Raw genomic sequence first — 25,222 nt, 5'->3', positions numbered from 1 at the left:
GGCAGCTCCTGCCCTCCCTCCCCGGCTGCCTGCTGCCGAGATGCTGCTCCTAGTGCAGAGGGAAGGAGGGAGGAGGGAAGAAGGGAGGGAGGGAAAGAAGGAGGGAGGGAGGAGACCTCCCTATCTGGTTCTATCTCCTCCGCTGCCTCTCACATTCTCCGGGAGGGCGATGCGGCTCCCCGCGTCCCGCTGAGCGAGGCCCCGCTGCACCCCACCGGGGCTGCGCTGCCCAGGGCAGGGGGGGCCGCCCCCCCCCCCCCCCCCGGCTTCCCCTTCCACCTCTGCTCTTTGGGCTTTTTTTTTTTATTATTTTATTTTTATTTATTTATTTTTATTGTATTTTATCCCCACCCCCCCCCCGTCTTCCTGGAGAAATATTAGTAATAATAATTAATAACAAGAATAAGCCACCACTCCCTGCGCCAACCCCGCGGCGGGCTGGAGAGGCTGATGCGGCCGCTAAGGTAAGGGGGGGGGGTCTTTGGGGGGCTGTGTGGGGCCCCCCCCGGCCGCATGATGTCCCCGGCTCCCTGCATGGCCCTGGCTCCCACGGTGGGACCCGGCGAGGCCGCCGGCCTCCAGCTGCCTCCTCCTGCTGCCTCCGGTTTTATCCCAAAACCTGGCTCTTCTTCTTGCTCCGAGCGTGCGGCTCTGCATTTACCCGCCCCGCTGATGGTTACCACCCAAACTGCTCCCTCCTGGGCTAAGCCCGGCGAATAACCCCTTGCCGACCACCGCTGCTAATTGGAAATATTTCCCCTTCCCGCAAAACTCCCCCCAGATATTTTCCCCTTCCCGTTATAACGGGGCTGATCGCCGGCAGCAGGACGGGAGCGCTTCGTTTGCTGAGGTCTCCCCAAAGCCGTGGGGTCTCAAAGCTTCAGGGTGTGGGTTGGAAGGGGGTGACAGCTGGCCAGATGTGGCCACGTCCGTGCGCAGGGGCAGTTGGAGCCCGGTTGGCCTTGCCCCTGCTGAACCGGCCCCGTAAAAAGCCCCAAATCCCAGCTGGGAGCGGCGTAAAGCGGCAGCATGTAGCCCCGAGGCAGGACACTCCGGAGGCACCAGCCCGAGCGGCCCCTGTCGAGGCTTGCTTCCACCCCGGGACCTGCACGCTGCTCTTCCTAACCATTATGTACGTTTCAGGCGAGCGGGCTGCGTTTGCAAGACAGGTGCTTTTTGTTGTGGTGGTGGTTGTGAGGCAGGAGATGAAAGTTTGGTGTTGTTTTGATGTGATCCTTGATTGCTGCCTGTTGGAGTAATTGCATCGCAATTGCTCAGAGGTAGAATCAATTTCCCCAAATTGAGATTTTAATGGGAGCTCGCGAGCTGCTGTTATGTCATGTGGTTTAAGGCGGCGTTGGGTTGCATTTATTTTATAAACTGGATACTTTTGCAGGCGGCGCAGGGCTAACAGCACCACCCAGTGGGGCCCCAGCCCCAGCCGCCCCCAGCTGCTCCCCCGCCACAAAAGCTACCGCCCGGCCCAGCTTCATTTCTTCAAATACCTACAGAAGAGATGGATTCATTTTTTTTTGCCGTTTCCCCACAAGGAGCGTGCCTTTAACAGCTATTCAGGGAAATATTAAAAATCAGGCGGTGCCACTGTCACTTAGCATCTCATAGCCAAGAGGCATCCCATGGGGGGCTGGATTGCTGGCCAGGAATCAGCAGAGGGGGACCTGGGCAAGGTGCTTGGGTTTCACATGGGACCCTTCGAGCGCCCCTTTCTCAGCAGGCTGAAGGTGCAGATTTGCAGACGCTCGATGCTGTGCCCCACCTTTAATGGGGAGCCCCGGGAGATGTCCTCAGCTGACCTGTCAGGTAGCGGGGAGGAATTAGGGAGCTGTGTTTGCGCTTTCTCAAGACTCCAGTAGCTATTAAAAGCAGCAGAGAAAGACAAGGTTGCCTCGCTGTCCTGTTACACAGCCTGTTTCTGTCTCCGCTGCTGAACTCCCAGATCTGGGTGCGAATCCTTCCCTGCTGTTTATTTTGGGGCGCCTGAGGTTTGCCCACCTTTCCTGCTGAGCTGACACATGGCCATCCGAACTTGCTCTCGGGCACCTCCCAGCCCATTTTTTTGTTAGAGAGGAGCCCAGACGTGCAGGAGATACACTAGAGAGATAGCGCTGGATATATTTACCCCAAAGTGGAGGCCAGGCCAGCAAGAGAACTACATCCGCAGGAGGTGAAGGCCAGGCAGCACCCCAAACACTGCCGAACACGGGAGGGCTGCTCCGTGGAGGAGTCCGACCCCACCAGGCTTTTGCAATGAGAAGAAACGAAGGAACGCCACCAGCCAAAAAAAAATGGACGTGATGACCTCGATCACACTGAAAATATCCCCGCACCTTCCACTTTCTGTCGGGGTGAGACGAGAAGCTTTCCTCCAGCCCATCTTCCCCTCGCCTTGTGCAGCCTGGTGACTTCGAGGTGACTTTGTGGCGCTTGGCGGAGCGAACCCAAAGCAGGATAAGCCCCGGCGACTTCAATTGGGGCCGCTGTTAATTAGTCACTCTCAGCAGATGCGAAGTTGCAAGTCAACAGCGCGCTGTTTCTCCTTTATTTATTGGTGCTACAAAGCCACATTTAATTCCACCTTCGACCCGCCGGCCTCTCTTTGCATAGGCAGATCGGCGAGTCTAATGTTCACAGAGGCAGCTGCGGGCCAGTGGATTATCTCAGCCGGGCAACTCTTTTCTGCACTTTGCCACGCAGGAGCCGGGCAACCTGCAAAGCCCAGCCCATGCCACCTCCTTCGCCTGCCCCGTGAAGTCCCTGGGTGCTGGGGCAGGGTTTTGGTGAGACCTCGGGGGGACACCGGGCTCCTGGCTCTGCAGGCGTCACAGAGCAGGGGCAGGTTGGGAGGGCACCGGGTTTTGACACTTGGTTGGCAGCTTCGAGGTGCCCAGCTCAGGGAGAGTGTCTGTTCTTGCCATCAGCCAGGAAAACTATAAAATAATAAAAGAAATTGGAAAAATTACTAAAGGGAAGGTCTTTAAAATGAGCTGCAGCATTGCCCAGCATCCCAAACACAAAAGACGTGGAAAGATGAAGGGTGGGTTTTTCATTATTCTTGTTCTGAGGTTTTTTTCTCTAATAAGGGAATCTTTCAGAACACAGGTGTTTGCTTTTACTTCCACGAGCATTTTGGAATCGGTTCTCAAACCTCCCCAGATAATCATTTGGGGGTTTCCACTACAAACTTCCCTTCCTCCTTTAGGGAGTGATTAGCTTTTTGCTGCTTAACCCAAGCACGTATCAACACCGAACATTTCAGGATAAGCCTCCTGCCCTGCTGATCACAGCTCACCCCAGCCAGGACACGAACAGCACCCGCTGGACACCTTGTCCCGGGGCAGACAAGGCAAAGGCACACATGCTGCAGCTGTGCAGGGATCACTGCATGAAGGGAAGTTCACCGGAGAGTCAGGAGCAGACCAGGAGTCCTCTAACTACTAGTTACACTCCTCAGAAATACCCATATTTACTATTTTAGCCATATAATTACAGGTGTTGAATAATTCCATTAGGAAGGCAGCAAGGGGAGGCATCGCCTATAAACCTTGGGGTTCAAATTAGGCACATTCCTTCAGCCCCGCTGAAGCCCACAAACACGCACGGTGTGGCACGGGGCAGAGTGCCCTGGGAAAGGGTCAGAAAAGCCAAGTTCAGACCAGCGGTGCCGGCTGGGCATCCCTTGGGATCTGTGATCTCCCTGCAAATAGCAGGCAGGATGCTACGGGCTCACACTGGCCATGATTCCTCCGTGCGTGGCACATGGATGCTCAGAAGCTCGCACCCCTCCGTAACGAGGTTAAACGTGGGAACCGAGGTGTGGATGCTCACGGATGTGCCTTTGCCCCCGAGCCGAGCCTCAGAGGTGTTTGCATTTTAGCGGCGGGTGGTTGCCCACATGCTGTTTGCAAGGAGCACGGAACCTCAACATCGAGCCCTGTCCAGGCTCCACGAAGGAAAGAAGCAAGGGAAAACGGGATCAGCGCTCCCCAATTCTCCAATTCCAAGCTGAGACAGCCCCGTCAGGCAAGGCGGAGATCCGAATTTCGCCCAGCCTGCATTTCAGTGGGCGATTTTCAGCCCGGGTCTTTGGTTCAGCTATCAGAAAGGTGAAGGTTGTTTGAAAAACGTGGAACAGGGAGCGGGAGCTGTAAAAGCGCACCTTATTTGGGGCCTTTTCCTGCTCTGCAGTTACGGCTTGGACGCATCTGTTGTTTTCTCCAGTGAAATCCGCTGCTTTGATCAGTGCCAAAAACAGCAAACCCATTTGCAATGCATGATGCAGCTGAGCAAAATCAGGGAGCAATTGCTTTACGAACTGGAGCCAGGGGCACCAGCGCACGGCTGTGCAGCAGCACACTTTTCCCTAAGCCAAAGGCAGAAGCTCCAACAAGGATCTTATTTTAAAAATAACACCTCAAACTGGATCCCAGTCCATCATTTCAATGCCTCGGCTTGCCACAAGACAGCAATACCAAAGGGGGGGCCGTAGGTCAAACAACCCAACCAGCCTCGCGGCAGCTATTTAGCAGCTGGATTTGAAAAGTTGGCCATTCAGCCGGCTTGCGCCTTAAAAACAAATAGATCACGCTGTATGTCATCGGCCTGGGTAAGAGCAGGAGGGGTATTTTCACAGATCGAACCAAAAGCAAGGCTTGCATTGCGGGAGGGCAGGGTGAGAGCAAGGGGAAGGGATTTGGGGTCTAAAGCCCCTTCCCCTTGCTTCCTCGCGGGCCCCCTCCAGCTCCAGCTGCCCACACATCCCCTCGGCAGGCATTTCTTCTTGGGTGGTAGCAGCAGCTGGCAGGGCTTGGACATATTTGCCCCTGTTTGACATCCCCCACAAAGAGGTGCTTGGGGTAGGCGTTCCTCCCACACTGCCTCTGCTACAGGTCTGGATGCGGCCTGCCAGCTTTCATCTCCTGCCCGGCTCTGGCAGCGGTCCCGCACACAGAGCTCCCCCTGACTCCGGTGGACATCACCCGAGCGCAGCTGTAGGAGGATCAGGACCAAGATGGCTCTCCCGTCAAGCAGGCAAGGCCCCAGGAGTTTTGGATCCCATCTGGGTCCCAGATGGAAAAGCTTCAGCAGTTTTAATTCTGGACAAAGCCCCAGCGAAGCACCTCCTTCATCTGCAGCACTGGGGCTAGACACATGGCGATGCTCCTTGGGCACCGACCTCCGTCTCCTCTTCCTCAGCTCCCTTTGCAGGGATACTTCTTGTGGCTGAATCACAGGGAGGAAAGAACAAACTCCTCTTGGAGCTGTGAAGCTGCTGTCACGCCACGAAGCGTCCTTGAGGCAGAGGAGAAGGGGATTTCCAAGGACAGCTGGAAGCAAGTCAAGGAGCACCCCTGGCCTCTTGACACCCGCGGGAGGAAGGCCCGTTGTCAGAGGGGTGGCGGAGAGCAGCCGGCATCCTTTCCTCTTTGTATAACACCCCCGAGAGAAAGGAGATAAAACATGGAGATGGCGAGGGGGCACTCCATCAAAGGAGGGCTAATGATCTAAAACAAGGAAGTTAAAGCGCATTAATTAAAGCGTATTACACCCGTGGGCACTCTCGTTCAGAAGTGAAGTTGTCTTAGCTCGCTGCGGCTAAAGCATCCTTCAAGGGGAATTTTAAGCAGACCCAAGTGGGCTGCTCGGGGGGTGCTTCCCTCCTGCCTTCGCCTTTTGCTGGGTGGATCAGAGCCCAGGGATGGCTGCAGGTCCGACCTGCTCGCCTCGTCCCGCTGCGGCATCGCAGGGGGTGGAAGAGGGCAGGATTTTGCAGCCCGGCAGGCAAACACCCCTGTGCTCCCAGCTGCCGCTCCATCCATGCGGCTGGGGAGCAAGGAGGGGGCTCCTGGCACTGCCACCTGCCCCCCACTGCCACGGCGAGACCCCCGGGACCACCGTACGTGTGCAGCCGGTGGGATTTGTCCCCCCCAGCAGCAAAAGGGCGGGCTGCACACCCAGGGCACAGCTCTGCGTGACCCTCTGCATCGGCCAGCGGCAGGCTGGCGGCTGGACGGGGGGATCCCACCAGCCGTCCTCCCGCAGGGCTCCCAGATTTGCTGTTTCTGACCCATTTGGGGTTTTAAGTCAGCTGGAAGGGTCGCGAAACGCTCGCACCCACCGTGCAGGGCGGCACGGAGGGGCTGCGTGTGCCAGGGGAGAGGACACGGCCTCACCTTCCCCACCCCAGCCTCGCACCAGCCCCCTGCCCTCTCCCTGCCTCAGTTTCCCTCCCCGCCCCACGCCGTAGAGCCAACGGTCACTTAAGGGGGAGTGGGGGGAAAAAAAAAAAAAAAAAAAAAAAAAAAAAGTACTCCCGCGGGCACTGGGGGGGTGGGGGGGTTCTCCCCCAAAACGGCTCTCCCCGGGGGGGGGGGGGGGGGCGGTCTCCCGGGCCTCCTCCCCTCCCGGCCTCCCTCCCCGCGCTGCCTCCCATGGCCGCGGCGCGGAGCCCGCCCCTTCCCCGCGGCCGGCGGCGCGCATTGGCAGGCGGCGGGGCTGCTGGATGCTCGGGGAGGGGACGGGAGGAGGAGGAGGAGGAGGAGGAGGAGGAGGAGGAGGAAAAGGCTGGGGAATCTCGCAGTGCAGAGGCCACCGGAGCTGGGGCCGCCCGTCCCTGCATCGCTCCGCGGAGCCATGTGGGGCTTTTGATTTTTTTTTTTTTTCTTCCCCGTTCCTTTCTTTCGACTGATTTATTCCCCCCCCCCCCCCCTTTTTTTTTTCTTTTCCTCTCTTCCCTTCTCCTTTTTTTTTTTTTTCCTTTTTCTTCTTTTTTTTTTTAAACTCTTCTTCCAGGGAGAGGATAGTGGTTAAAGCTCGAGCTGGATGGATGGGTATGGGGAGAGGGGCAGGATCCACAGCCCTGGGACTTTTCCAAATCCTCCCTGTCTTTCTCTGCATCTTCCCTTCAGGTAAGGAACAGCCTCGTTTTCAAGATTATTTCCCCGTATTTCTCGCAGCCCTCGGACCTCCGGCTCAGTTCCCCTGCCCGTGGGCCTCTTTTCTCCCTCCCTCTCTTTGCAGCAGTTTGCCACATGTTGAAAATAAGCCGGGAGAGAGGGGAGGGGGGGGGGGGGGGGGGGCACGGATTTTGGTGCTCCCCCTGCCTCCTCCCCAAGCCTTGGCGGAGGCTGCTGCTCCCTGCCCTCACCTTCTTTGTCTCCCCGCTGCCTCCTCTCACGGGAAAGGAGACGGTCGGAAAAAGAAAAAATAAAATTTAAAAAAAAAAAAAAAAAGGAAAGAAAAAAAGAGAAACAGGAAGAAAAAGGAAAAAAGAAAAAGGAAAAAAAAAAGGAAAAAGGGAAAAAAAAAAAAAAGGAAGAAAGAAAAAGGGGGAAAAAAAAGCCCCAGCCGAGGGGCTGGAGGTGACAGCGGCCGCCAGGCAGGTTCCGCCGTGCCCATCCCGGGGGGGCGACGAAATTTGGGGGTTGGGGGGGGCAGATGAACGCCCCCGGTGCCAGATCTGTGCCTGTGCGCGCACCGCCGGGGGCTCGGAGCGGAGCCCCCCCGCTTTGCGCTCTGAAAGGGGCAAAGCAGAGAGGGGTTGGGGAGGAAAAGGGGGGCGCTGCTTCGGGGGTCTGGGGCAGGATCGGGCCCGGAGGAGGGGGGGGCACAGCCCTGAGACCCCCCCCCGTGGGGCCGCGCTGCGCACCTGGGGCCGGGCGGCGAAGGATGCGCGGGGGGCGCGGAGCGCGGTGTGTCCCCCCCCCAGGCTCCTTCCCCGGCCTCTCTTGGGTTTTGCAGGCTTCGCACCGTGTTTTGGCTGGGAAAAAAATAAAATTAAAAATCCCCCCTCCCTTGCCCTGGCCGAGGGGGGTGCAAGCAAATGGCTGGGGGGCACCCAAGGGCACCCCCCCCCAGCCCGCGCCTTGCGCCTCTCGCTCGGCCCCCGGCCCGCATCCCCCGGTTGTTTGCATTGTGTCAGAAAAGGAGAGAATTTCAGAATTACAGCTGAAAACGCCATCTGTTTCCAATGAATCCCCCATAGTTTTTCACAATGTTTTTGGCAGATCTCTGCCTGCAAATTCCTTCAAGCCCTGAGTGCTTGTTTTTGTTGGGGGAGGGGAAGCCGAGTCCACAGAGGCGGATTTGTTCCTTCCCAAACTCTCCAGTTTCTTTACCTCCCTTTTTTTTTTTTTTTCCTTTTTTTTTTTTTTTTTCATCTGCAAAGAAGGGGGGAAAAAAGACCCGAGCGAAAGCAGGAGGGAGAAAGAAAAACCCTGGCGCTTCACCCTCCCGGTTTGTTTATCTTCTCGTTTTAGCCAAACTTTCCCTTTTTACATTTTTAACTCGCCCCTGCCTTTCTTTTGCATAACCGTAGGTGCAGCAGTCTTGCACACACATGCAGCAAATAAATAAAGAGCTGCTCTACGCCCTTCCTCCCCCTTCTCCCTCGTAGCCCAGATGCAGGAAAGCAAACCCGGCCCGTGCTGTGCTTAGCGCGGAGCTGCTCCCGGGCCCGACCCTGCTGAAACCCCAGTTTTTTGGGGAAAAAACCCTCTTAGTGCACCCATAATGCCCTTTCCCGAGCGGTTGGGGCTGGGAGATTTACGGTGCAAGAAAGAACTTGATAGGCGATCTGGCTGCCTGCTTTGTTTGATTCTCCCTTCAACAGTCAAATAAGGTGCAAAGAACTGGCAAAACGGGGCGATCCGGAGCCGGCGGGAGCGGGGCGCAGACGGAGCCGGGGCTGCCCGTGCGCGCTGCTGGGGGGCTCGCTGCCAGTTTTGGGGCTGGGAAGATAGGGAAAGGGGGATGCTTCCCTGAAGCTTCCTTCACCCCTTTTTTTTTTTTTTTTTTTTTTTTTTTGCCCCAGTGTGGGGGTTTGCAGGGTTTCAGCAGCACCCCAAAGAGGCGGCGTGGCCCCAGTGAAGCTTTGTGGCCCCCTCCAACCCCAAGCTGACGGGGGCTGCTTGAGGCAGCCCACGCGGGGCCCGGCGTGTCGGATCAGTGCCTCGCCGAGTCCTGCCCTATTTATTTATTTGCTTAACCCCCCCCCACGCGCACAGCCCGGGCCGTATTCCCGCTTGTGCTGCTTTCACACCAACAGCTTGGCCCCGGTCTTGGCGCCGAGCACCCTTGGGTGCTGCACCCCTGGGGTCGGGGCGAGCGGTGGGCACCTGGGGGTGTCCCAGGGTGGTTGGCTACCCACTGCCAGTGCCTCTCAGCTGGGGCTGCACCAAGTTTTCTTGCAAATCCTTTTGTACCCTTTTGAAATAGCCCTTCTGAAAACCAGGCTTCAGGCTTTGCTCTCCCCCTCGTCCTCTGGCTCGCTTCAGCTTTCCCGGGTTGTGGCTCTCCTCGGCTGATTTGCCTGCAATACGCCGCTGCCACCAAAAAAACCTGGGATTTTCTGCCCTTGGTCCATCCAGGCGAGGTGGCCGATTCCCAGTAAGGACCCGGCCGTACTGGAGGTGTGCAGGATGGGTTATAAACGCCTTTTGTCTTGGCGGCAGGGAGGGATGGGATCGCAGCGTTAAGCCGAAATCGAGGAGGGGGGCTCGGAGGCGGCTGAGAGCAGCTCCCCTCCAACGGGGCCAGGAGGATGGCGCCTGTGTGGGACGTTGTCAGGGCAGGGAAAGGAGGGAGGGATTCGAACGTAAACCTGGAAATATTTTGGCTTCCCTGTTTTGCTGCTCGCTGCTCTCGTACTTGGAACAGGGAGTCCTCTGCGACTGCCAGCCAGGCTCGGCGTGGGGCTGAGCGGAGGCGCCGGGCTTTTAACACGGATGGGGTGGACGCCTTGCTTTTTGTCCCCAGAAATCGCTTTCCTGAGATCCCAGGCCCTTGCTTGCTGGGAACGGGGAGATATCAGGCGTGACTTCGGGTTTACAGTGGCAGCAGCCAAGGTTTCTCCTTCTTTGCGGCCTAAGCAGCTGCGCCGAGATGGGTGTGCGCGTGAAAGCGCTTGCAGAGCTGTGCAGCCCTAAAAACTTCCTGACCCCGGGCTTCGCTGGGGCTCTGCACCAACCTGCTGTCCCCAGAGAGCTGGGCCACAGTGACAACGAGCTCTGTGGGCTCCCCTCGGGCTCAGCTCATGAACCACCCAAGGCTGTGGTAGGGCTGTGGGCCCCCCCCAGCTCCCTGGGGGTGAGCAAAAAATAAATAAATCCAAAATGAGGGTGTTTGGCTCGGTTGGATGGGTGTCGTGGGGTGCTGCTGGGTTTGGTTTGCTTTGCCCATCACAGCAGGTGCCAAATGTGGAATGAGGGGCAGCAACGGGGAGTGTGGGAACCCAGGACCCAAAGAGCAATTGGGGTCCCGGGTGGTTTGAAGGAGGCTCGGTGGCCTCAGGGTGGATGCAAACCCAGAGGGACATGGGGAAGGGTGGAGGATGCTCGGAGATGCAGCTGTGATGGGGCAGGTGAAGGGGAGCCCCATCCTTTTCCTGGCTGTCCTGGCAAATCCTGTCCCCATGCTGCGGGTCAGGAGGGAGCTGTTGGGGGCACGGCCCTGCGTGGCACCAGGAGCACGCTTCCAAGGGGAGAGCCCCTAAATGCCTTTAAAAAGCTTTGCAACCAGCACTTGGCAACTGCTCGGATTAAAAGAGCTCCCATCACCACCAAGACATTTATTCCCTTGTCCGTGAGCTCTCGAAATAACAGGGCGTTCGATTGCAGCCTGGAGATTGCTTTGCACTCAAGTGCAGCCGGGCTGAGTAAATCACTGCTTCACCAGCTGAAATTCCTGCAGCAAGGGGGAGAATTGAATTATGTCCAACTGCAAAACCAGATGCCATCCCCTTGATGAAGTCATAGGGCTCTCGCTGCGGAGAACAAGCTGGCTCCTACACACACGCACCCTCTCAGGCACAGACTGAGCAGCTCTGTGCAATGTCCCGGCCGTGGTGCGCGGGGCCCGGAGCCGCTGGAGGCGCGAGGACAGCGAGTCCTTCGGGGTGCTCTGCCAGCGGGGCGTTCAGGCCCCCTTTCCACTTCTTGAGCACCGAGGAGAGCTTGGATGTTGAGTTCCCAGCAAGCAGAGCTAGCCCTGAATATAAGGGGGATTTTGTGGGTCAGGCAGAGAGCAAGCTTTGCTCGAGCCCAAAGTATTTTCTGCTCCCTGGGTTTTGTCTCCTTCCCAGACACCTGTTGACTTTGGTCCCCAAAGCTCTAACAGCGGCCTGTGGCAGTTTGGTTTCCTGACAAGCTACCTTTTTTCTTGCTGTGTGATGCTCCAGCCAGCCCTTTCTGAGATGAAAAGGACGTGTGGCAGGGACAGATCCTGGTGCTGGGCTTTGCAGCCCACGGGGATGCGAGAGCACATCTCCGGCCTCCCAGGGATGGAGGGTGAGACTGGGCAGCGGGGAGCAGCAGGACGGGAAGGGATTAGGCCGAAAGTTATTCCAAGTTACTTTTTCTCATAAAAGATCCACATGGGCAGCTCGGTCCCTTTGCATCCCAAGCATAGCCACAGCGTTTGTTTGGGTGCCCACCTGGGTTTTGGGTAGACTTGCGGGGCCGTCACAGCTGCCGTGCCACCCCACGCCCTGCGCGCAAATCAATGCCTCCGACGGAGATGCCGCAATTTTTTTGGCAGGCGTTTAATTGTATAAATTTGCCTCATCCAGATTTATGTGCTCCGGGCTTTTCTCCATCTCCTCATTTTGTGTCTCATTTACCTCTGCGTTTGAAGGGTTGAAATTTCACAAGAGCACGGCGGGGATGATTATTCCTAGAGGGAATCCACACCTGTAAGCATAAAGCGCTTCCCTGCCAGCCCTGCCGTGGCCCGGGCGAGGAGGAGGAGGGCGAGGGACCCGCTGCCACACCTGGGGGGCCCGCGGGCGCTGGTGGGTGGCAGCTGTGCCTTCAAACGCTTCTCAAAGGCACCCTGGGAAAACGGCTTCAGCGCAAGGTGCTGGAAACCCAAACCAGCCCCGGCTCTGGGGCCGCCAGCCCCGTGGGAGCCATGCTGGAGGGCTGCCCCACCGCGGGGCTGGTGGCCGGTGGAGGTGGCCACTGCGCCTTGTGCAGTGTCTGGGTACCGATGTCCCTTTTCTGGAGGGATGGGGACAGGTGGCGGTGGAGGAGGAAGCTGAGGGTGATGCTTCGTGCAGGGGAGGAGAAAAACACCTCACTCCCCACTGGGCTCGTGTTGAGTGAATCCCTGCATGGCCTCAGTGTCCTCACCTGTAAAATGGAGCACTGCCGAGGAGGTTTACACGCTCCCAGGAATGGTTGGTGTTGGGAGAGCAGCTGGGTCCTCCCAGGGAAGGCCCAGGTGGGCAGTCCTGGCACAACTGAGCACCACTTCCCATCCCGTGGTGAGCCGTGGTGTTCATTGGCATCCTTCTGCAGACGAAGACTCAAAGAAGGTCGCTTCCCTCCCTCCTCTTCCTCCATCCGCCAGCTCTCAGTCTGCATCCGTGGAGCAAAACCTCCCAACCCGCCACCACGACACCAGGCTGCTTCTTCAACAGCTGTGCCAGGGGCACTGCTGAAGCCTGAATCCCACCGTGAAGCTGAAGAGTAAAATGAGCCAACACACAACTCTGTTGCTGCAAATGCTTGTTCTTCCTTCCAGTCCATCGTGCCTCCTGAACTCCTCAAGATTTGCCGATACCTCTCAGGACAGCGCCTTCAGGTGCCCACGGCCCCGGCTGTGAACTCCAAGACTCATGGTGGCTGCCCCCTCCAGTGGTGCCAGCGGTCCCATCTCCCTGCGAGGGGATGCTGGGGTGGGCCTGGAGGAGCAATGCTGGCCGGGCATCACCAGCATGGCCAGCAGGCTGGGGGGAGATGTATTTGTCCCTAAGCACGCCGTGTCTGCAGTAAGAAGACTCTGGGAGCCAAAAGAGCTGACTAAGTGACAGGAGCGTCACGGGCTCCTTCGTCAGCATCCACCACTTCGTGCCGTGGCCAGCGAAGGCACTGACTCTGCAGTTTTCCTGCCCGTGTTTGCCCTGTGTCTGCGATGCCAGGAGAGGAGAGATGGGGGGGCCATGAACTCGGCACCAAGGACACGAGGGAGATGCTGCAGTGACAGAGACCAGGAAACTCTTCCTGCGTCCTCCTTTTGACATTACCTGGCGAGGCCTTTCCCCAGCATCTTCTTGAGCAAGACAAGGACTGGACTGAAAAAGAGACACTTCAGATGCACCCAGAGGAGCTCCGAGCACGCCCTTCACCTGCCCCTAGCACATCCTCAGCCTCTGCCAGCGGGCAGCGGGCGCACAGAGCACAAGCCCTGGCGTGGAAGGTGCCCGCGCCGGGCCAACCTCCCCATGCCCAACGCCCTGCCAAATGGCAGCTCCAGCCCTTGGAGAGAGGCAGGTTTCTTTTTCTCCTGCAGCTCCCTCCTCCTGGTCCTCCTCCCCCGCTCCAGTGCAGCTGAAACCTGAGCTGATCCCTTTGCACATGGGTAATTTATTGGTCTATTGGGCTTTTCTTGATGGCAAATTGCATTGTCTTTCTTCCTGGATTGAGGCTTTGGAGCAGTTTGCTGCATTCCTGCAGCTCTTTTCTCAGGGCTGATCTTTCACACCCCCTCTGAGCACAGTCAAATCAGTTTTATTGGGCCTCTTTGTTATGCAAACGAGGCAATAATAACCAGGCTATTATTCGGCAAGATTGGGTCTGATTAGCAGTTCAAAGGAGGTCGCTGGAAGAGCCCGGCACGGCCAGCGAGGCTGGGGACGGGTCGTGGGGCTGGATGCGAGGGTGATGCCACTCATCCCCTTGGGTCTTACTTCAGGCTCCCGAAATCTTGCAGGAAGAGGTCCCCTCAGCAGCGTTTTGAGGAGCAATCTGGTTTTTTAACTCTTTTTCCCATCATTCTTTTGCGAGCGGTGGCCGGCCAGGAGCTGGAGCTGGTAGAAGTCGCTGGTATTTAACACCTCCGAGAATCATGCCTTTCCTATTGAGGTGTCAGCATAAATATGTTTATTTAGATTACTTAAATAAATATGTGTTTAGGAGCCTAAGTCTACGTGCTCAGATGTGAGGCCAAAGGTAATTACGTTTTACTGTGTTCTCCGAAAAAAACCTTTTACTGCATATGTGAGGCTTGCACATCTACACCTCAATCCACGGATTTGGAAAAACGCAGGATGATGTATTTGCATCACATGTGGGTGATGAAATACTTTCCAGCCCGTTAGTAACCAGGAGGATATTAAACAACATCTCTTAGCAGTGAACACTTTAAAATTAACAGGTCTGGTTAACATGCACCCAAGAGTCTTAAAAGGATTGGCTTTTGCTTACTGAAACTAATTTCCAGTAATTCTCATTGCTAGAGAAATTACAGGGGAAGAGACGAATTGTTGGTTTTGTGCTGGTTTTCTGAACGAGCATGATTTGGGTAAATGAAATCCCAGTAACCTGACACCAGCCAAAGGGAAAATAGGGGGCACTGATAATTAGAAGGCTGTTAAAGTTTGGCTGTTAAAGTTGGATGCGGGCGCGTAGTCGGTCTGAACGCTTAATTTAATAGCGTGCAATCTAGCGGAGATGTGCTGTAGGGGAGCACAGCGTGGCTCTGACCGGCACCTCCAGACGTGGCCGCGTGCTGGGGCTGCCTGAAGGCTGGTTTCTTGGAGCAGGGAAGCGAGCTTTATGCGATGCGGAGAGAGAAAACTGCGATTTTTGTGTGCCCGGGCAGGGGCGAGCGCACGTCCCACGTCCGCAGTGCCCGTCGGGGCGGTGAATTTTGCAGAGAAACCTCCTGCCGTGGGGAAGGGAGGCAGCAGGCTGATTGTAGGGCTGGGCAAACACCTTCCAGTGGGAACTTAAAAGTGCAAACCGTTTAGCTTATCTGGAGGATTGACAAGTGACTTGATTGCAGTGTGTAAATATCTTTGCGGGAAACACGCTGGGTACTAACGGACTTTTTACTGCTTTGGAGAAAATTGCTGGTTCTTTTTATGTCCTTACAATGAAGTCAGATAAAATCCACTTAGGACCAAGACCTGCGTTTTGTAGAGGTGATAAACTCCTGAAACAGGGGCAGCTTTTCAGCCCGCGGTCACCTCGGGCTGCAGAAGTCCTCGGGGAGGTGCACTTGAACAAACACAGGCACCAGGCTACGTGCAGGCCGACTGTCGTGGGCCGGGCGATTCAATGCTTTTTTTTTCTAACTCTAAACCTTCCCAAACTTCCAGCCTCCAGGTACTGAAGGAAATGTTGTCCCTTGTTTGAGTGGCACTGAGTCCCCGCCTGGGGAGGCGGCTGGGCTACCAGGGGTTGAAGCCACACGGCGGAGGCACTGCTCGGTCCCTGGGACAAAGGTCCCTTTGCCACAGACCGGGGTGGCAGTGTCACCCAGCCACGAGAGCGTCACGCAGGTCCTGCAGAGCCTCGCTGGGTTCCTGGTTGAGAGGGGTTCGTTTCCGTGCTAAGTCATCTGTGGTTGAAAAACAGATCCATTGTGAGTAGATGGAAAATAGATTACGTGAAATTGAATAAACATCGCTCCTTGGCCCGGGTACAAATGAGCCTGCGCGGCTGTGCCAAAGCTGCTGCCAGGGGACAAGGCACGGCGGGGAGCGGGGAGCAGGGCACGTTTGCTTTCCTCTGTGGTGGCTTTTTGCTGCGTCTCCAGCACGGTGGCGTTGGTGGCAGCCACGTGGCTTAACCCGGGGCTGAGTCACGCAGGTGCCTGCGGGCCCGAGGTGCCGCACAATCGCCACATCGAGCAGGCAGGCGCAGGAAGATCGAGGCCGTGCCAGCCGGTGACGGGAGCAAAGCCATGCTGAGCCCTGCCTGCAAACCCCCGGCCACCCGACCCCCAGTCCCCATTCCCACCCCACCCTGGTGAGACGAGGGAGCGGTGCCCCTTGTGCAGCCCCCCAAGGCTTTGCCAAACCACCGGGGCGATGGGAGAAGCATCCACGGGAAAGCACAGGCGTGCACGGCCCCGCTCGCACACCGCCCCTGCGCGCTGCCGCCAAGGCACCTGGCTTGGAAATCTGGCCTTATATGGGGCCATGAGTGAAACAGCAAAAAGGGGACCGGTGCCAAAACCGGAGCGATAACATCTTAAAGAAAAACGCTCCCCCTTCAGGCCCAGGGAGGAAAGAGAGAGGCTTCCCTGCCCTCATGTTTTTTTTTTTTTTTTTTTTTTAAATCAGGACCTTATAAAGTCAGGAGTGACCCTTGGTGGTGTGGCAGCGTTGGATGCTTGGCGTGGGGATGTGTTTGGCGCTGGGTATCAGAGGCAGTTTTGCAGCAGGGGCTGCCCAAGGGCTCACTGCCTGCTACAGCCCCAGCTTCCTCCGTGGTGGTTTTGCAAAGACACATAGCTTGATGTCCCACCGGGAAGGTCATCATCACTTGGAGACAGGAGGAAAACCTCCCTCCCCTGCAGCTCAGCCAGCCTGCTCTCTGCGTAGGCTGCCGCAGGTCATGGCTGCATCTCTCAATCCAAGTAAATGAAGCGTGCCCTTAAAGAGCAACAGGCTGTGGCTTTATTCCCGCTACAAATCCCATCAGAAGGGCTGGAGCATCCCACAGGCTGGGCTGGCTCCGGGCTGCCCTGCACAGCGTGTCCTGGTGCTTTGCTGAGAGTAGGGGCTGGTGGTCCTGCCCGTCCAGGGACACGTCCTCCTGCTCCTCTTGGGGCCATGCTGCTGCCACGTCTGTCTGCAGGGGAGGGGCGTTGGGTTTTGTGGAGCCTCAGGGCACCCCCAAGCATTGCATTAGGTGTAACTGCTGGGAGAGCAAGGCTCCTTGGCCACAGGTAGATGGGGCAGCCGGCAGTAGTGGCACGAGTCGTGCTTCTCCATGCTCCTTTAGCTTGTACCTTCCACCTGGAGGGTCCTGGAGGATCTGCAAAGCCGTGCTGCGAGTCTCTCAGCAGAGATGCAATTTCCTTATTTCACACCCCAGTAAACCCACATCCATCCTGCTTGCACTCCCCATGCCAGCAAACTGACTTGTTGCCATCGCTCCAATGGCTTCACCAAAACTGTGGCATGCGTGAGATCGCCTGCATTAACGCCGCCGTTCCTCAGAGAGCTGCCTTGAATACCCTCCTTTCCTTCTCCTGCTGCATTTAGGCACTGTGCTAGCTATAGCAGCCACGTGCGGATGTATATCCTTTGGAACCAAGGTGCTTAGCACTGAGGATCCAGGCTTTTGTGTCTGTGGGTAACAAGCCGTTCCCAACCATCTCTCATCCAGGAAAAACACCGAGCGATGCACTGCACTGCAAGTCAGCTGGCAGTGATGGCCCACTGATAAGCAAAGTGTCCTTGGTGGAAATCCAAACGCTCAGGGCTCAGAAGGGAGGGACATGAAATTATAAATTCTTCTAAATCCAGCCCATAAATGCAGAAGGCTTAGCAGAAATGCCGACCCCTGTCCGAGGTCAAAGGCTTGTTATCAGGTCACCTCCGGCTGATGGCAAGTGAAAGCAGGACGCAAAGGTTTAAATTCTTGCAGGTTTAAATTGGACTCTGCCAAGATGAAACTGCTCCTGGGTTCTCGGAGCTGTTGCTAGCATCTGCGTTTATTAAGCACGTATTTTGAAACTGTGAGGAACCTGTCACCGTTTCCTATTTGCACTTCACTCTTCATGGAAGGAAAGAGGAGACAGGCTTCCTTAAAGCTGGACTGCTGAGCATTTTACAGCCTTGGTCTGCCCTCCTGATTTTCCAGCACCAGCTATGTTTAGGTTTCCAGCACTGCAATGTTTGAAACTAAAACACCGTTTTCCCTGCAACAATGCTGGGTTCTGTAACTTTCTCTTTAAAGAAATCTGAAATTATTTTGGCACAGATACATTGCCAGCCTCCTTCTAAACAAATGCCGAGACAGGAATATACGTGTATGCCTGCACAAGGCACCGCAAAAGCATCTGGAAATGGTGGGGCTTTTTCTCTTGTTGCTCCGCTGCCTTTTGTGCCTGATCCCATCCAGTCTCCAAGCCTTCTGAAGGGGTTGATTAAGAGGAGAGGAAGGAAAACACCATGAATTTTAAGTGGTGTGAGCCCGGGTTCACCCAGCAGGGCTCCAAATTGGCACAGGCAGAGAGCAGTGTCTGTGCGACGTTCAATGGAGGCCATGTGCTTCTGCACAGCTGCTTTCAACTCTACTCCAGGGAAGCCACACAGCCCTGGGGAATAGGCACTGGGGAGGGAAAAAGGCAAAAAAATAAAAACTCAGGATCCAAATTTCCTTTGCTTTCCTCCGGCTTGCCAGCAAGTACTGAGCCCAGCAGAGCTCTGCTGCCTTTGGCTTCTCCATCTGGAGAAAGGCAGGCAGGCGAGCGGGGAGGCTGGCACCCTGCACCCTGCTGTGCCGGTTTTTCTCCTCTGCGTCAGCCTCTTGTTCTCTCCCCACGGGCCATGGCAGGGAACGAGCCTCCCGCCTCGTCCCTGGGCTCCCCAAGCACCCATGGGGTGCAGCGCGCGGTGTCGTGTGGGATACTCCAGGAGAGGGGCTCCCAGGGGTCTCCCCAAGCTCCCGGAGGAGAAATAGGAAGGCACACAGATATTTGCCACGGTGGAAATAAAGCTAAACACACAGTAATTCACAGTTTTCAGTGTCAAGCCCTAAAAAGGCATAAAAAAATGCCATTGCATCTCCCACCACATTAATAACCCCATTCCATATCCCACCACATTAATGACCCGGCCTTATCTCATTAATGAATACATCCCTTTCTTCCCCACCCTGGTTTTCCCCTGAGGAGCATTCATCTAAAGGCTGGTTGCTCTTTCCCTTCTTGCCTTAAATTGGGGCAGATCCTGTTGGTTTCCTTGGCTTTGAGAGCCTCACGTAAGAGCCGGGTCATGTGAGAGGGTCACATCTGGTGAGCGAGGTCGCATCATGCACTGCGGCCAACGTCAGGAGGTCGGGCTGCGGGAGGGGGACACCAGCTTTTTGGTGGGGATAGAGTTGGTAACTCAAGCATTGACCACTTCGTGTTTTCCTCCCGCCCCGCTTCCCCCTTCCCCGCAGTGACGTCTCCATGCAAGATCCTCAAGTGCAACTCTGAGTTCTGGGCGGCCACGTCGGGCTCCCACCACCTGGGCGCGGAGGAGGCCCCCGAGTTCTGCACGGCGCTGCGCGCCTACGCGCACTGCACCCGCCGCACCGCCCGCACCTGCAGGGGCGACCTGGCCTACCACTCGGCCGTGCATGGCATAGACGATCTCATGGTGCAGCACAACTGCTCCAAGGATGGCCCCACGTCCCAACCCCGCCTCCGGACATTGCCCCCCGGGGACAGCCAGGAGCGCTCCGACAGCCCCGAAATCTGCCACTATGAGAAGAGCTTTCACAAGCACTCGGCCGCCCCCAACTATACTCACTGCGGGCTCTTCGGGGACCCCCACCTCAGGACTTTCACGGACACCTTCCAGACCTGCAAGGTGCAAGGGGCCTGGCCGCTCATAGACAATAACTACCTGAACGTCCAGGTCACCAATACGCCGGTGCTGCCTGGCTCCTCGGCCACCGCCACCAGCAAGGTGAGCCTTGGGCACAGCCTTGTGAGCAGGGGTGGGGGTGCTTTTGCATGCCCCTTCTTTCCACCATCAGTCTCTTCCACCATCTGCACATCTCCCTGAGGAGGATGAGAGTGGATAGAAGCCCCTCTGAACATGAGCATTTAGCTATAAAATCTGTCCCCACTTGTATTTAAATGCCCACGGTTTCTTCCTGGGCATGCCCAGCCCCATCATGGTTATCAGGCTCAGATGCTGCAGTTCAGAAGGCAATCATGGCCAAAAGAGGGGGGTAGCAAATTAAGAGGGCTCCCACCTGGGCAACTCCAGGTGCACAGACAGACCAGGAATGATGGCAGCACTTACGGAGGACATCTGAGATCCAAGCAGGGAGCTGAGCTCCTCCAGCTGCCTTCCCGCTGCCTAGGCTTGTAATTGTCTCTCTGGTTTGCAGCCAGATTGTGGCATTTTGCGGGGTACAGTCTGCTCTGGCAGTGCTGTGACAGCCTGAGTAAACATCCCAGAGGAACAGAGTGAACACTGAGAAAACCCAAGGGCAAACACGCTGTTGTGACACAGCAGGACTTGTGTGACACAGCCTCGGGGTCAAGAGAGACCTGCAGCTGACATGCTGTCACGTTGCCCTGTGGTGCATGTGCTCTAAAGCTGAAGCCACTTCTTGTGCCAAACTATGGGAGGCTCAGGAGGAAGCGTCTAGCTCTTGGAAGGTGTCCTGTCCCACAGTGCCTGGGAGACCTGCCGGTCCCTGAGCTAGGAGAGAGCTGAGTAGCATGAGCATGACAGGCCATGCAGTTCCCAGGGCCACCGCTTCTCGGCTCTGGCCGTGACCATTTCAGCCTGAGCTGGAGCTGACATTTTGCTTTTGACATATCCCTAATAAACTTCCTTAGATAAACCTGATGCTCTAAACTCCTTACCTACCAAAGTGCATTCAAAACCTGCCAATGCCTTGCAAATAAGTCTGACTTGAGGGAGGCGGTCCCTTAAGGACACAGGGACCTACGATTCCTAGGCTGGAACCCAAGATCGCCACTTTAATTGAGCCCTTTTTCTGCCTCACAGGCTTGTGGTGAGGAGAGATTAGTCACGAGATCTGCAGCACGAGCTATGGGAAGCATTACTGGGTTGCTGCTAGAGGACCATGTGCTGCTGGAAAGGACAGGAGCCTCTTGGTCCAAGGGGCTCTTTGTGTTTCTGCTTGAGAGTCTCTGACCTTACCCTTATTCCTTCAGGCAGATACAGGGCCGAAACTGGAGAAGGTCTCTGGGAGGAGTAGTGCAACCTGAAGGCCAGGGCAAGGTGGTGCCTCAGGACATGGCTGAGGAGGCGACAGCAGGGCTGCCGTGGGGCTGGGAGTGTCTGTGTGCTCAGTGGAGGAGTGCTGGGAGAGAGGGACATTGCCAGGCCTCTGGGTTCCTGTTGGGAGCAGTTCTGGAGCCACCACCGTGCTCAGCCCAGGCCTTGGGGTGCCTCCATTTTCCCCTTTGTACCCTGTCCTCAGCCTGTCTGCCACGCGGCTGCGGGAGCTGCCTCTCCTCCGGCCCTGCCCCGTTCCCCACACAGCAGCTGGGTCTCAGTCTGCTCCTTCATGGGGGGTGTCCCCCTTCCCACTCCTCCCTCATGGAAAGAGGTGCAAACTCTGCTTTTCCTCCTCCGTGTCAGGCCTTCCCCCCAACACCAGGTTGGCAAGGGAGGAGGAAGGGCTGTGAGGTGGTTTCTTCAGCAAGGGACCCAGGTTTGAACCGGTTGATGGTGGGGAGGATGTTGGGCTCAGTCTGCACCTGCATCGCTTCCAGGAGAGCCTGCCCACTTGAACATCCTGAATGCACGTGGGTCTGCGTGGTTGAGATGGAGCACAACATGGCCCGGGGGGCAGAGGAGAAGACCCTGTTGGTTCACAAACAGCCAGGGAGGGGAGGAGGCTGGGCCTGTGGGATGTAAATACCATGGGAGCCAGAGAAGCTCCACCACCTACAGGAGTCAGGGCTCGTCCCCCTCCGCTGGCTGCCAGGCCCTGGAGGCAAGACGGCGCTGCGTGCACCAGCATGCCACCACAAGCCTGCGACTAGCGATAATCCAACCAGCCCCAGCTGCATGGGAGCTGCTGTGTTGGGCCTGCTGATAACAGCACAGATCCAAGTGGGACATCACGTCCAGCCTCTGGGTCTTGCCTCCACGCATGGTGTCCTCAGCTTTGAAGCAGGATGACCATGTCTAAGTGCCTAAGAGCTGGGGCAGCCAGCAGTATGGGTGTATAAAATTTGGAGCAGCTTCTTAGGAAGAAGTGTTTACCCATGAGCTAGGCCATGCTCCTAGCTGGGTTGAGCAGACAGCTCTTCCACCGCCCACATTGATCCTGCTGTTGTCTGTATGCTTTTGGGTGGTCAGCACTGGTTGTAACCCTCTGCCTTTTTTTCCTCCATTCCTCCCCCCGCCAGCTCACCATCATTTTCAAGAGCTTCCAGGAGTGCGTGGACCAGAAAGTGTACCAGGCGGAGATGGACGAGCTCCCCGCTGCCTTTGCTGATGGCTCCAAGAACGGTGGGGACAAGCACGGAGCCAACAGCCTCAAGATCACCGAGAAGGTGTCGGGGCAGCACATCGAGATCCAGGCAAAGTACATCGGCACCACCATCGTGGTGAGGCAGGTGGGCCGCTACCTCACCTTCGCCGTGCGCATGCCAGAGGAGGTGGTCAACGCCGTGGAGGACCGGGACAGTCAGGGCCTCTACCTGTGCCTCCGCGGTTGTCCGCTCAACCAACAGATTGACTTCCAGACCTTCCGCTCGGCTCAGGCTGCCGAGGGCCGCACTCGCAGGAAGGGGCCCAGCCTGCAGGCCCCCCCCGAGGCTTTCACGTACGAATCGGCCACAGCCAAGTGCAGGGAAAAGCTGCCCGTAGAGGACCTCTACTTCCAGTCCTGCGTCTTCGACCTCCTGACCACGGGGGACGTCAACTTCATGCTGGCTGCTTATTACGCCTTTGAGGACGTGAAGATGCTTCACTCCAACAAAGACAAATTGCACCTCTATGAAAGGACACGGGACCTAGCCCCGGGCAACGCGGCTCCCTCGGGGCTCCCCCGGGCCCCTCCTGCCCTCTGGGTTGCACTGCTGTGTTTGAGTCAGTGTTGGCTGGGTTTGTTATAGAGGTTTGCTCCCTCGCACTGTGGGGAAAGGGGAGCAGGAGGGGATGAGGGACAAGACAGCAGCGCCGGATGAGGAGAGGTTGGAAAGGGGATCCGGTGAGGAGCGAGAGGATCGTCCTCAGATCTCAGCCCCTCTCTCCAGCACCTGGTCCTCCCCAGCTCTTGTTCTTGGAGGAACGTGATGCTCCCAGGACCAGTTGGGAGATTTTGCTGGACTGCACCTCGAGTGGTCCTTCCTCACCTCCCATCATCCTCATCCTCCTCCTCCCCGTAGTGTGGGTGCTGGGGATCCCCCACCTTGCACAGCACCCCTATGGTCCCGAGAATGCTCGTGGTGACTGTGATGTTGGCATGTGTGAACGTGGCTTTGTGTTAGGGAGCCGTGAGCATGACGGGGCTGGGCTCCGTTTTTTGGGCTGTGCATAGTCACACAGCCCCATCGCTGCAGGAGGCGATGCAAAGCAGCAGGTAGGGGCTGAAACAGTGGGGCTGGCCACAGAGAGGAACGAGGCACCTTCTGGGTGGAAGGAGGACATGTTCCTCAAGCTTCGGCTTGTGTTCTCTGTGGTTCAAAGGGCATCTCCAATTTTAGCCACTTCTTTCAGCTGATTCACTCCATAGTTCTATTTCTGGCTCCCTTGTCTCTGCCCAGACCCACTGAGGACTCTTGATTGCGACAGGAGAAACCTGGCCAGTATTCAAGTGATTTCTTAACTTCTGCCTGGCGACGGACGAGCTCCTTGTGCCACTTACTCCCCTAAACTGGCAGTGGGGAGGCTGCTCAGTGGGAGACCCCCTCTGTACCCCCTCAAGCCCCACAACCCCTTGCCTGCCCACGGATCAGCCAGGTCCTGGAGCAGGACCGTCCCTCTCTGTTTGTTTGCTGCTAGGTCTCTGCTTTGCTCCTCATCCTGGGGCCGTGACTCGCAACCCCATTGCAGACCCGTTGCACCTTAAGCCCTTCTGGGCTTGACTCTGGAATGGGGCAATGTTAGAAATCCAGCCAGGAGACAGGATGCAGCAGAGGCCCCCCACCCCCCCCCACCCCACCCCCGACAACCCCCACATAGCTGTTCCCTGCCTCAAAATCATTGATAATCTCCCTTCCCTACCATGTTGTGCTGCCCAACCTCTTCCTCTCCGTGTTCCTCTGTGGTTCACCTCATTGCTCACTGAACAAACAGCGAGACCACCTTTGGTCTGCATCTTGGAGACCTCTTTATGGATTTCCCCTCCTTTCCTCAGGGGGACTTTCCCAGAACTCAACCCCAAAACATGTGTCACCCTTGGGGGAACCTCCTGCTCAAGGGAGGTCTCTGGGCATGACAAGACAAGCTAGCACCAAAAGAGGTGGGAATAGGCTACATTTGGCAGTCTGAACTGGTGCCAAGAGGCAGCCTGGTGTAAATACTCAATGTGACTATTCATTGTGTCCTAACAGCTCTAGAGCTCCATTTGTAAAGCAGCAGAGAAATGCAAAATTGTGTCAATGGATGTAATTTATATTGTCTCTTTAATATATAGAGCCCTGGCATTGATCTCGTGTGACTGTACAGATGAAGAGATGTAATTGGTTTTTAAGTGTTTAAGGAAAGAAAAGAAACAAACATACAAACAAAACAAACAAAAAAAATATGTGTTTACTACTTTGCTCCTTGCTTTGTTTGCTGGTGCCCCAGGTATTCTGTTTAGGCAGATTTTAAAATAAGGATATCACAGTTTGGCAGCACTGAGGAGACCAACCACTGGACCGCGGCATGGGACAGCTTGGCTTCCCAATGCACTAATTGCTCAGCCAGGCTGATTTGGACTTCTTGTTTCCCATATTAAAGAAAGATCCAAATATTTGTCTGTAGAAATTCAAAGCCCAAGTTTTGAAAGCCAAAATTTCTCACTGGCTATGGGGAAACATTTGTTTCTTGCCATATTACCCCATAGATAACAGCGACTGTGCAAAGCATCCCCTCTGAAGACATGCTGCTTCGCAAAAGTGGTCTCAGCTGGCCAAGCCACAGCATGCCAACAAGGCCATTCTTCCCATAAGACCTTCCTTTCCCATAAAGCAATCACACTCTTACACATTTGCTGTGGCTCAGGAGTAATTTAAAGCCAAGGAAATTATATTTGATTACCATGTGGCTCAGTCCCACTGCCAGGTGAGTGCTCCAGTGGTGGTCAGCTGTCCTAGGGTGGTTGGGGTATCCCTATTTTAGAAGCAAACAGTGAAGCACTTTATTTTGGTTGTGTTTGACCCAGTTCTGGTTAAAGGTGAAGTGTGGCCAAGAAAGACCCGATACTTGGAAACAAAAGAAATACATAGGTAAAGGGAGGACATTATGAGAATGTCCCCCACCTCCTCCCTGTGTTCAGACCCACGGGAGTGTCACCACATGTATATACTGTAAATTATTTATTGAGAGAAATGCAAGTAAAGTTTGAGTTTTTTTTGACAATAAATTAGTGGGTCTCGTTTTGTTCCCGGTGTGTTGTATGGTGCTGTTCACCACTCGCTGTTGCTATCCTATTTGTGCATTCCCTCTGAAGCAGCTTGCTTTAGTCCAAAGACACTTTGACAGCTCATCTCTGTCCAAAAATTCTCATAATTTTGCTCTGGGGTTTTATTTATTTACCGCCAAATGAGAAAA

General features: G+C 55.9%; 1 protein-coding gene across 1 annotated transcript; it reads left to right on the top strand.

The window, feature by feature from the left end:
* Positions 1 to 166: 166 nt before the first annotated feature.
* RGMA (repulsive guidance molecule BMP co-receptor a) lies at positions 167 to 25,030 on the top strand. The gene is made up of 4 exons (XM_040569976.1): positions 167 to 464; positions 6,811 to 6,926; positions 18,921 to 19,432; positions 21,868 to 25,030. Exons 1-4 carry the CDS (start codon positions 451 to 453, stop codon positions 22,576 to 22,578), a joined length of 1,353 nt encoding a protein of 450 aa, XP_040425910.1. The 5' UTR covers positions 167 to 450; the 3' UTR covers positions 22,579 to 25,030.
* The last annotated feature ends 192 nt before the right edge of the window (positions 25,031 to 25,222 follow it).

This window comes from Cygnus olor, chromosome 11 (assembly GCF_009769625.2).
Source record: "Cygnus olor isolate bCygOlo1 chromosome 11, bCygOlo1.pri.v2, whole genome shotgun sequence".
NCBI lineage: Eukaryota > Metazoa > Chordata > Aves > Anseriformes > Anatidae > Cygnus > Cygnus olor.
The sequence above is the reverse complement of the archived record's forward strand: the minus strand, read 5'-3'. Positions and strand labels throughout refer to the sequence as shown.